This window comes from Crocodylus porosus, unplaced genomic scaffold (genome assembly GCF_001723895.1).
Source record: "Crocodylus porosus isolate Cpor-Errol unplaced genomic scaffold, CroPor_comp1, whole genome shotgun sequence".
NCBI lineage: Eukaryota > Metazoa > Chordata > Crocodylia > Crocodylidae > Crocodylus > Crocodylus porosus.
This window is the reverse complement of record NW_017728932.1, coordinates 15,346,026-15,358,403: the sequence shown is the minus strand read 5'-3', so window position 1 is coordinate 15,358,403 and position 12,378 is coordinate 15,346,026. Positions and strand designations below refer to the sequence as shown.

Sequence of the window (12,378 nt, the reverse complement as noted above, 5' to 3'; positions counted from 1 at the left end):
GCAGCACTCGCTGCCTTTTAAAGCGCCTATAAAAAGTGAAGCACATCCTGTTTGGAAGTGAGTGGGAACAACTGTGTAGGAGCAGCAGGTAAAGCTCTTCTCAGGGAGAGAACGTGATCATCAAGTCCATGTGAGCGCCTGTTTTATTTGGATCCATCTGTTACCCTGTTTGCCAAGTGCTAGGAACATTGTGAATAATCCTGACCCCAGCCTCCCCCTTCTCTCCCACAGTGGTTTCTAGCGACAGCGAGAGCGACTCAGATTTCAGCTCTTCCAGCCTGGAAGACAAGTCCCTGGCTGCGAGGTTACCGGGATGCAAGTCCAGCAAGCACCAAGCAGAGTCAGGTGAGGAAGTGGGGTGGGAGGCAGCCTGGATGTGCTCTGGACTAGACCTGCTGCTGCTGCTGCAAATGGTCAGCTGTTGCATGGGTGCAGGATCCAGGGGGAAGGAGCTCTGGGGTTGGGGGGTGGGTCTGCATGCATGGGGCAGGGTAGCGAGGGGCCATGGGGCAGGGCGATCCCTGCTGCAGGCTCCCCAGTTGTGTGGGCTTTGATTCCAAGTCTGGTTCCTAGTGCCAGGGACAACAAGTTCCTCTCTCACCCCAGACAGAGGGGCCCTGCCCAGGCTGGAGGGAGGTACTTGGGCAGGGGATGGGACCCCATGGTTGCCCTGGGTAGATCTTCTCTGTGAGTGTTGGTCTGGCAACCTGTGATGAGCTGGGAATGGAGACAGCCATATGACAACCTGTCCCCTCTGTATGTCCCCAGTGTCTAGCAGCGAGCCTCTTCGGACCCCTGGCATGGTCCTAGGGAGCACCCACTCTCCTGCCCTCTCGGAGAGCCGCAGCAGCCTGGGCAGCGAGCGTGGTGGAGGCCTTGGCACCGCGGAGAGCTGCCAGAGCGACCTGCCAGCAGAGTCGTCGGACAGCGACGTGAGCAGAGCCGTCCCTGGTAAGCACGGGGCAGCAGGAAGCTTGACTCCCCAGGCAGCGCTGCCTCGGCGAGGGAAAAGCTTGCTCTGAGCCAAGCCAGGCAGTGTGGTATGCTGGGCAGAGAGGAGCTCTGGCAGAGAGCCAGGCTCCCAGGGTCGTCCAGGGAGTAGCGCTGGACTCCATGGACACTGGTGGGGCATCACCTTGTGCTAAGTGCCGTGCCAGAGCAGCGAGGGCCAGGCCTGCTCTGAGCAGCGGGGTGCTTTGGGATGCTTGGTTCTGCCTCTCCTCTCTATCCTTCCCCATCTCATGCCGCCTCCTCGCAGGTGCCCCTGATAAAGCTCTGGCCTGAAGCTCTGTTCTTCGCCTAGCTGTTTGTGGCAAGGGCCGTGAGAGCATTGTGGCTTGGCGTGTCCGGCAGCTCCAACTTAGTCACTAGGGTGACTTTCAGGGCAGGAGCCTAATGGGATGTGGTCCCCCATACAGCCTCAGGGTTTGCAGCCACCCTGGGGCCACTGCAGCCCTCACCCCTGGTGCCAGGTGCCTCCTCCTCAGAGATGTGCAGCCTCCCCACACACGAATCCAGCATGGTGCCTCCACGAGCAGATTCGCACGGGCTGCTGTTACGTTCGCTCTCTGTGGTTCGCAGTAGCATATGCAGTAACCCCTTAAGTTACGGCTTTGCACCCCTCTGCCCTGAGCCAGTGCTTCTGCTGCTCTCCCTGCATGGGTGTGACTTGGTTTCATGGCTCCTGTGTCAAGGTGTAAATTAGCTGTGAGAGCAGCAAGGGGGTGGGGCTGGCTTAGCGGGGGGCCCTCCACTGCTGAAGACCCTCCATTTCAAATCCAGCCTCCGCTTCCGCCCTGCCAGCTTCCAGGGCCTCATTCCCCAAGCTGCCTTGAGCTAGCGCCTGCTTAGCATAAAAATTGTTTCCCCTCCCCTCTGCCCCCAGGCATCCTCTTGATTATGGTGCTGCCCACAGGCACCAAGGCTTATTTTTAAGCCCCTTAAAAAAGCAGCGAACATTGACATTCAGAATTGACAGCTCCATTGTGATGCACCGGCTCAGACACACGTGGTGAAGCTGCAGCCTGTGCAGGTTGGTCTCCGCTGGGCTGCTACGGGGCACCGGGATGCTGCTGCCACAGCTCTCTCCTGACGTTGCTTGGCCATCCTTTCTTCTCTCCCCTCCTCCAAGTGCTGGTCCTGGCCTCAGAGCCACGGCTTCCCCTCCAAACCTTGCTTGAGTGCACAGTCTGGTGCTTCACGTTTACCCCTGCAAAGGGCTTGGCAAGACTTAGGGAGCTGGTGTGCCCAAGCTTGTGTGGATGATACTGCCTCAAGCCCCCCTGGGGTCTGTCTGCACCCCCTAACTGCCTCTTCTCCTCCCCCTGTGCTCCAGAGCAGGTTTAGAGGGGTTTGCTCTTTGGGACTGAGCACTGCCTGTACAGCACCCAGTGCAGTGAGGTCCTGATCCCTCCCTGGGGCTTTGGGGTCACACTGCAAAGCAGATGCTACTCCCAATGGCCACAGGACAGCTTTTCTGTTTAGAAGAAAAGTGCCTATTATTGAGACACTGGTGCTTTTGGCAAGAGAGCTGGTGACCATGCTCCATGTTGCCTCCAGGGAGCATGTGGGGGCAGGGGTGTTGTCAGGTGTGCTGGGGATGGATTTGTGGTGGGCGGGGGTCACACCCTGCAGAGCTCTTCCCTCCTCTCCCCAGTCTGCAGCTCCCCTCCCTGCCCTTCACGTGGCAGGGGTCAGCAGTGAGACGAGAGAGAGCAGCCACGTCTTTCAAGCTGCCTGTACCTTGTTGCAGAACAAGGGCCTGGCAGGCGAATGGAGTTGTTGATTTTCTGAACGACTCTGACACTTGCTGACACACTCATATTAGCAGCTCAAGTTCTGTTCTGGGTTTTATTTTTACATCTCATTCTCACCTCTCCTCTAATTCTGCACTGAAGTGGTAACGCTGCAGAGGCCTGTGGCAGCCTGAGAACAAAACCCAGGTCAGAGACGCGTTGGCAAGTCACTGCTGCTTCCAAAGCAGCTACTCAATAATATCCTCTTGCTCTCCCGCTCCAGCCCGGTGGAGGCTGGAATGGCAGTTTGATCAAGTGGTTTGGATACAGGGTAAGACGGGACAGGTGAAAAAGGTCATGAATTTCCAATGTAGTTTTAACAGCTGTGGCTGAGATTTCTAAACCACATCCTTTGCATGCATGATTCCCATTAAAATAAGCAGCATTTTAGGAATGAGATGGGGTGGGGTGGGGTGGGGAGACAGGACCCAAAATTAAGCAGCCTGGCCCTGCCCAAGGGTCCTGCATGGGAGATGGAAGTCCAGATCCCAGAACAACTTTGTAAAGATCAGCCCCCAATTGCTAAAAGTACGGGTCTAAATTTCCCTAAGTAGCTAGTCAGAGTGCCGCAGCTCTGAGCTCCCAGCCTGAGATGCTCTGAAAGAGGCCTTGTTTTTAGAGAATAGGGGTCCAGTTCTTTCTGACGATCGGGACCTTTTAGGCACTCCTGCCTGTTTGCCATGTTTCCCTCTCCTCGTTCGTTTAAAAGCATAGAGTGAATGCAATGCAGGTGGCCAGGTCTTGCGCTGACATCCCTGGAGGTGGCAGGGCTAGTTGGGACAGTGATTGCAAGGTGAGGTGGAAAGGGGTGTTCCTAGTTACTGAGCACCAAGGGATTTTATCTGAAAAAAATATTAGAATTTATTGTCTAGAGATGCAAGGAATGGTGAGATCTTAGTCGTCTCTCTTAGTGCCAGTTCGGCAATGTGACTCACACTGTTTCAGTCACAAAGGGTTTTTTGTCATGTCTTAGGAGACACCACAATTAAAAACAAGCAAAATAATCACAACGATTAACTCTGACTGTTTTCTGTTAAAGAAAGGAGCTATTAAACAGAACCAAACACAAACAGTGAATAATGGTTCCTTCAGGCACCGGCTCTTCTGTATGTCACTTGCTGGGCAGTTTTTAACAGGTTTCCCCTTTCAGAGGGGGTCTGCCCCTTGCATCTGGGGGCTCTCTTCTCAACAAGACTGAAGCATATTACTTCCTAGATCAGTAGTGGGTCCTTTTTCAGTTGTATCCTGTGGACAGATGTACACATGATGTGCTTCAAATTGTACTCTAACTTGAAGAGAGAGAACTTACATCATTATAACTACACTTTAGGTAATGAAATCACTCTAACTGAATTTAAAGGACTAAAATACTTCATACGTAGACAGATGAGCTGCATTTGAGAGACTGGTGAAGCCCATTTGGTCTGTTATGGATAACCTAAACAGTTTACATTTGGACAAAGGTGAATCATACAACTAAATCCTATGAAACTGAAGTTTTAAACTCAGTTACTTCAACTACACCATTTAGGGAGCTGTCCTATTGGGTATCGTGAATCTTAATTTCAAGTGAAACCCTACTTCTCCGTGTTTCCCAAGGTTAGCTTATGTTTCCTCCCCATGGATGGAGGGTCTAAACGGTGAGGGGCAGACGAGGAGAAGCCCTAGCATTTCAATCCCCCATTCAAACTGGTGTAAGGAAAATTGAAATCCACTTCCTGGGCTGTGCTCTTGCGAACCTCCCCATGCCATGATGCTGAAGTAGCTGTGCTGAGCTGGAAGTGGGGTTGCTTCTTGACGCTGCTCACCGGCTGCTTTCCTCCTGGCTGTTCTTGCTGGCGGAGGGGACAAACAGTAACGGGAAGCTTCTGACGAGGGCTGTGGTGATGGCAGCGCTGCATGAAGTGGAGGGATGCGAGTGAGCACTGCTTCTCAGCTTTCGCAGCTCGGGGTCGTCCCCTTTTTCGGGGCTTGTCTGGCTTAGGAAATCAGGGCTGTCATTCTTCTCCTGGTCACCCCCTTCAGGGGTTGGTTTAAGTAGCACCCTCATCTCATAGCTGTTCAGGCTGTTCATACCTATCCTGTAAACTTCTACAGCCTTTTTCTCATGGTAGGAAATTTTCAGGGCATTTTTTGAAGTTAGCAGTTTTGCTTTTTCTTCTATTCAGTCCCTTTTCTGAGATTTCCCTTTAGTGACATCAGGGCTTAATGGGATTTTAAATCCTGCTTCAATTGGATCTAAACACCCTAATAGCATGGGAAAAAGGTCTTTTGGATCTCAAAATAGTCCCTTTAAACTTAATTAACTATTTGAATAAGACAATAATTTCTTTAATGACTGATTCCTTGACAGTCGTTGGAGGTGACTTCTGACTCATTGAGTTGGGTAAGGAAGTTGCTTCAGCGTTGTTGGTTCATTAATTCATTCTCAATTGACATGAATATTCTGCATAGCAAGTTATATCAGTAACCAGCTGTAGCATCAAATAGTCTTGCAGTATGTGGACATAAAAACACCCAGTCACAACATAATGGCACTAGGAGATTACTACAAGAGGTTTCATGTAGATGCTGAATACTTGTAAATGTGCGTCTCCAAAGGTGTTGGTCCTCTTGCGCATTTAAGGAATTAGAAGGTTTTCCCCTTCAAGAGAGAGCAGAAATTAGGCACAACCAAAGCTTTCCCCACCCATATGTGTTTTCCTTAAAGTGACAAGAATAAAAGACTTGGAAAGCCTCTAAAACAGAGCATGCTCAGTACACCTTTGTTTTAAGATGAAGGCTTTTCCCCTGAAAATGGAGGGTGTTGCCCAACTGTGCTTAGAGAGCAAGTCTGCTGGTTTTTTATGTCCACAGTTTGCACTTGAGAAACCTTCTATGAAATATTTTTATACCAAGCCCAGAGTGTCAGATCTGGGGCTTATAAATCTTTCAGAATAACGTGTGACGGAAGATGGCATAAAGAGAGAGCTGTCCCAAAGGTGTATATCTGTATTTCAGAAACTGTGTAAAAGTGCCCAGAGCCCAGTGGCAGGGTCTCTTCACAGTTTTTCTCCTCATCCCATATGAAAATGACAGTCTCCCCCATTCAGTAGCAGTGCCGGCAAGTTCCCAGTGACCAGACGCTGTCAGAATAAATGATTGTGGCATTGGTAGTGCCTCGTGCATCACCATTAGGTCCAGCTCCTGCAGCAGGCTTCCTCGCGCAGCTTGATGCTCTCAACGGTGCTGCCCCCAGGGCAGGGAAGAGTTGGATCTCCCACGCGTTCCCAGGGCCTTCTCGTTCTGCTGAGAGCCAGGAGGAAAGCCGCTGGGGCTGGGGGAGGTGGATACCAGTCCAGCAGGAAGGGCTCTCGAGACCTCGCCGGCTGCCCGGAGCCAGCCTCCGCTCCCAAAGGGTCTCTTAGAGCCTGAATAAACAGACTGGCTTTTTGCAACTGGCTTTTGAAGTGATTGGTTCAGACAGGCTCGCTTAGTCGACGCGAGACAGAATGAGCGCCAGGCTCCACTAGCAATTATTACCCTGTGATCATGGCAGCCTTGTCAGATGCCTCAGCGAGACAGCGAGCATTGCCAGAGCTTCTCTGGAAGAGAAAGTCTTGCTTGATTAGCTGGAGAGGCGGTTCCCTTGCCCCTGGTGCCCTGGGGGAGGCCACCAGTCATGACCAGGCAGCAAGGATCCCTTGCACCAGCTTTCAGGCAAACACGCAAGTGTCCTGGTGCCTCTGGAGCAGAGCTGGGGGGGGGCAGCTGGGGGGTAACTTGGCTCTCCCAGGTGAGGGAAAGGAGGGCACTTGCATTTGCTTTTGCGTGGGAAGAGGAGCTGCGCTTTACCTTGCTGCCTCTTAGCATAGAACATGCGTCCCAAGATGGCTTATCTGCCTCCCTCTCCTTATGGCAGTGGGGGCCAACCTTTCCTCCAGGGACGTCACAAATTAATCCCCACAACACCCCCTCCCTGCATGATCTGCTTCCTGCCCTGTGCTCTCTGCCTGCTCTGCTGCTCTGCTTTCTGCTTCCTTCCCTGTCTGCAGCCATGCTGCTTGCTTTCTCAGTCTGCTGCATGCCCCACATGCAGGCAGCCTTGTGCCACTCGTGGCATGCGTGTCACAGGTTGGCTACCCTTTCCTCATGGGATTTGGCTTGGCAATTAAGGTCACCAGGAGCACTGGCAGCAACAGGGCCTGATCCTGAGTGGGGTTAAACACCCTGTGCTTTTAGTGAAGGAGGAAGCTCAGGGCCAGTTTTCATGTGCAAGTAGGAAATCTGCTTTCTCCACCATCCTCCATTTCCCTTCCCTCGTCTCCCATCTCTTTTGACTTTAATAAAGTTTAATGGGCCCTGACTGCTGACAGCATGCGGCATTATGATCCACGGCCCTTCTATGCATTATTATTTTTAGCGAGCTTCTAAAGTGCCACCAAGAAAAATCAGGCAATGGGAAATAACTGTCTGGAACATCTGCCCCCTCCCAGCAGCACACAAACCTGTCTCTCCGTTTATTTTCAAGGCAAACGGCGCCTCCACACAAGCCCCCGTTGCTGATGGGAGTCAGCATCTTGCAGCTGGACCTGGATCTTGTCTCGCCCGTCCAGTCCCGTGTTCTCATCGTGGATTATGTGGCCCTGGCCCTCTGTGGCCCCTGGGATGCCAGGATTCCCATAAGCCTTAGTTACACTATGCTGCCTGGCACCGGGTGTTGCTGTTCTCTTGCCGTAGTCATTTGCTTTTGCCTCCTGCCAGCTGACGAAGAATGGGAGATGTTTGGCTCGGAGGGGACTGGAGCAGGTGACACCATAGTACCCAGGCAGCTGAGTGCGAAGATGTCTGCTGAGACTTCCTTCCCTCTGCTCTCCAAAATGAAGAGCCCCACACTTAGCCTGCCTCTCTACAAGCTATCTCAGCACATCGTGGCAGGGAGGCATCAGGAGCACTGGACTGGGAGTCAGCATACCTGCGTGGGACTCTTGCCTCATAAAGCAACCTTGAGCCAGCCCCCTTGCAACCTGGCTGGGGATTCCCTGTTTGCCAACTGGAGGGGGCAAGAGGATTGTTCGCTGGGGGGAAGCGCTTCGGGAGCCTCAAATGAAAGGCACTGCCTGAGTAGCATCCACCCTGTGCAAAGGTCTGCTCATCCCTTTACATCCCAGCAGTGCTCCTGAGTGAGAGCATAAGTGTGCAGAGCCCTTGTTCTGGTTCTCTGGCCTGGGGTGGGCTTCACCCAGTAAAGCACTCAGGGTGAAACTGTGGCCTTCAGGAAGTCAATGAAAGTTTACCGTTGGCTCCTGCTTAGCCAAGGTTTCGCCCCAAGTATTTATTAATAGCACCATTATTACTGGATTTCTTGTTTTTAGTCAGGGCCTCCCTTTAAGCAGGTGCAGCTGTGCTCCTCTTTCCTCCCACTGGACATGGCTGTCTCACTGGGGTGGTGATTGATTTACTCAGGAGAGCAACACAGGCATGAGGCAGCCGGCCCCACCTCTTTTCCTGTCTCCTGCCCATGTTCTCTCTACTTTCTGGCTTCTGTACCAAGGGCGCTGTGTAGACATTGGTATCATGGGCTTTTTGTACGTGTCCACTGCTCCATGTTTCAGACCATTCAGTGGGAAGTCCAAACCATGCCCTGGCCAGCCCGTTTGATTGCCAGCTGGTAGGTGACTTGGCTAAATGTTTTCCCTTGCCGTCCTGCGATTCTGTGTGGCCCAGGTGTCCGTTCTGCCCCTTTCCAGTGCTGTCTTAGGTGGCATCTGGCTGGTTGCACTTGTGTTCACTATCTGATGTTGGGGAAGGCTGGGAGTTCCCTCCCTTCCCATCCTCTCTAGGGACTTGGCTCTTTCTCCAGTGTTTGGCCCACATCATGAGGCCAAATGCACAACTCCTGTAACGTGAGTCAGCACCTGGAGCTCAGTGGGAGTCTTTTGATTGCCTCTGAAAGGCTTTGAACCAGGCTTTGAAAGTCCTGGTTGCTCGGGACTTTCTGAAAAATGGGCCTCTTTAAAATGTAGTGAGTTAGACATCCCAAAATGCAGGTGCCCTAAATCAGTAGCTAGTCCTGAAAAACATAAGACCAAAGGTTAATATTTTCAAAAGTACTTGGATGATTTAGGAACCTAAATCTCATGGGCTTTCAGTGAAACTCCAGAGGGACAGATGTTTGAAGTTATTCTGGCACACCAAGATGCAGAGACGCCCAGGGTCTTCGGAAAATCTCACTCAGACCTGTTTTCATCTTTGAACTGAACCTCTGCAAATTTGACCCTCCGTGCATAAGTTGCCTCTGAAAATAGGCCTAAAGCACTTTTGAACAGGTTACCCCATTTTTAATTGTTTCTTTCTCTGCGTTACTACCAGCATTTTGCATTAAGACCGAAGTACATTTTAAATGCATCACTCTTCATGGTGCTTGTTTCCTTGTTACACTTCACTCAGCTTGGACAATGGAAACAGGCCGGCCAGTTTTCACCATGTTTCACGGTTGCTTTCACTCCTAGGTCTTGCTCCCCAGCACAATGCGGGCAGTGTTTTGCTCCTTGCGCAATCTTTATTGCTTTGTTTGGTTGTTTTATGTCACGAAAATGTTTCTCTTCCCATTACGTTTTGTCAAACACTTTTGGGTAAAGCAAACGCAGATTTGTGGCTGCGGTGGTCCTTGTCAGTCCCAACAAACCCATTCGCCTCTCTCCTACTTCTGGAATTGTGACTTCAGCAGAGTCATCTCTGGTGGATGGTCTGATCTGGGACATGGTCATGAAAAGACTCCCACTATCCCGTGTGGGTAAAGGAGCAGGCCCAGCCTATGCAGGTGGACATCCACATGCAGTACGGCAACTTGCAAAGCTGCACGTGCATATTTTCTGTGAACAAGGCCTCGTCCGTCAAGGATGTAGCTTGCGCTCGTGTGTCATGAAGCTCTGTGTGTCATGAAGCTCTGTGTGTGAAAGCATGTACTCCCCTTAATCTGTAACCGTGAACTGCCTTGTTTTCAGCTGGCTTTGGGAGGAGATGGGGGTGGGAGTGTGAACTGTTCGTACGTTGCTAGGATGTTGCGCAGAATTTCCCCCCCCTCCCCATTCATGTTCTGTAATATTTTAAACGTGGAAACAATAAAGCTTTGACTCTGCACCAACTACCTGGCATTCTTGAAACAATAAAAAGTTTCTTCATTCCCAGGTTACAAATATTCATCAAATCCTGGGGCTGGCTCCAGCCCGTACATAGAATAATGCCACCACTGGGTTAGTGAATCACGAGGCGGAGATGTGATTAACATGTGCTCTGAATGTCAAGGTCGTCTTTTTCTGTGCTCCTACCTCTTGGGTACCTAATGCTGGCAGGAGCAGTTGATTCACACACATACCTTTAGACTTTCTATAGAAAGAGTTTCTTTCTCTCTTAAAATCACTAAACATAATATAGCTCTAATTGCCTTTCTGCAAGAAGTCATCCTTCTTGGCCTTCCCAAGTTCGTCATCTGTTCTTTTTAGACAATCAGCGTCTGTTTTTTTATTGTCTACCAAGAAATGTCTAGGTATTTTTCACTAAAGATATATATAGAGAACTATTTGTGTGCGTGAGTGTCTTTGTATGTTTTGCATCATTCTGCGTTCAGTTTCAAGGTTTCAAATGGCTTTTTTAATATCCATTTTGCTTTCCTGTTTTAATCTCGCCACACTAATTGCTACTTGGATTGTTTTGCTTGGGAGCTATCGTTAGTTTGAAGATGCAGCCTGCCAAGGACAAGTCACTTTCTACACTTTTCTCTTCGTCCCGTATCCTTCTCTCTTCCCATGCTGAGACCAAGTCTGCAAGAAGTCAACTCTCCGCTCTTAAAGGTGAAAAATGCAGGCTGTGAGCTGCCCAATTTTAATGTTTCCCTCTTGGTTCATTTTACAGCTTAAAGGATCTAATTTGGTTGAGGGGGAAAAAGGAGAAAGATCCCACATGCAGATGCATAGTTACTTAATATGCTGAAGCAAATGGGCTGCCAACACGAGTTTCAAGAACATGTTTTCTTGAGCGATCATTAATAAATCAGGTGCTGAAGACGTCGGGCTGACAACTGGAGTGTTTTTATTCCTCTCTAACATTGCCTTAAAATGGCAGATGTTCTCAGGGGATCTTTGAAATTCATTTGTAAAAATGAAGCCTACTCTACTCAGCCCCCAAACAAAATTATTTTCCAAGCACAGAGGAGTGGCATTCAACGGCTGTCACCATCCCATCCCTGCATTTCTTCTAGGGTGGTTGTTATCTTTCCTTCTTTGCAGTCTTGACTGTTGGCTTCCCTCCAACACTTCCATCCATTTATTCCCTGCTGTTGCAGAAGACCTCCTTTGTCTGACGATGACACCTCATCCCCACAGGAGCGTGGAGTAAAGAGGCTGGAAGGACATAAAGATGAATGACCGACTACTGAGGAGTTTGGATTGCATTGCAGTTAAGTAGAGGAAAAGTTACAGTGCCTATCAGATGACATGAAGCGTTAGGTATGGTATGCAAAACTTCCTGTCCTGTCCGGTTCAGGTCCTGCCTTCATCGCCATTGTGCCACTAATTAGCAGCATTTAATGTTTAGGTAGTGCTTGAAATGTTCCTGATGTAGAAGACTAGAATGCAGGCTCCTGCCTGAGGATTTTGCCCGTTCCCCTCCACCACCATGTTTTGTCCCAACTGATTTCTGGCATGTCACACCATTTTACTAGTTTATTTTAATGTACTCCAAAATTGTACTAGCATAATAGGAGGCATGCATTTGAACAAGTTTCGTGAAGTGGGTGCCAAAAGCTGGTTGGAGAGAGATTTCAGGGGAAGAGTGGTTAATGTCAGCTTTGCTGGAGGTGGTTAGGGGTAGGGTCAGCTCTGTTAAAATAAGAGATGTAGTCCAAATGTCTGTAGACCACATTAGCCTCTCTGTAGGCAGTAACTAGTGTATCCATCCAGAGGGGATCAGGTCTCAAGCCTAGCATGAAGATAATTGCTAATTGCCATAGAAGTCAGCCCTGCCTGAGTTTCTGATCACTCTGGACCGGGCCGTTTTGAGGATGAGTTTTGGGGCTTGCTCTCCTTGCCTCAGGCTTCCCTCTGGGCTAAAAACCAAAGAAATTCCTGATGTTCGGCCACCTTTTTATTACACTGAAGAACTGCTAGGAAGTCATGGAGCAGTATGAGAACTGTTCCTTCTGTTTCCAAAGCACAGACCCCCATAGCTTGAGCTCAAGGGGGGCTCTGTTTACGATTAACCACGATGGGCACATCGCACATGGCAGAGCAGTGCCTGTTCCCATCTCTGTCCGGTACTCGCATGCCCAGGGGAAATTTCCAGGAGGGTGACCTCAAAAGACTGAGCCATGAGCAGTGCAGTTGCACAAGCTAGAAAATGCAATTACCTGGTAGCTTTGCTTCAGTATAAAGCATAGGACGTCAACTGAACTCCAACTAGCTTCAAGCATCAAGGACAACAAAAAGTCCTTTTCCAGATATGTGGGAAGCCGGAGGAAAAGCAAGGGCAGTGTTGGACCCCTGCTAAACCAGATGGGGCAACTGACAACTGACGCCCAGGAAAAAGCCAACCTATTAAATAGGTA

The 12,378-nt window shown here is 50.0% G+C and overlaps 1 protein-coding gene across 2 annotated transcripts in view; it reads left to right on the top strand.

Moving 5' to 3' along the window:
* RPH3AL (rabphilin 3A-like (without C2 domains)) overlaps positions 1-12,205 on the top strand; it is a 57,809-nt gene extending 45,604 nt beyond the window's left edge. Inside the window, exons 7-9 of one of the 2 annotated variants that reach the window (XM_019545717.1) lie at positions 232-345; positions 769-951; positions 11,119-12,205. In XM_019545717.1, the coding sequence (XP_019401262.1) occupies positions 232-345; positions 769-951; positions 11,119-11,171 (350 nt within the window). In that variant the 3' untranslated portion in view covers positions 11,172-12,205. Of the gene's footprint in view, positions 1-231; positions 346-768; positions 952-7,305; positions 8,849-11,118 lie in introns of those variants that run through there. The other variant, XM_019545718.1, reaches the window with a different exon arrangement.
* The last annotated feature ends 173 nt before the right edge of the window (positions 12,206-12,378 follow it).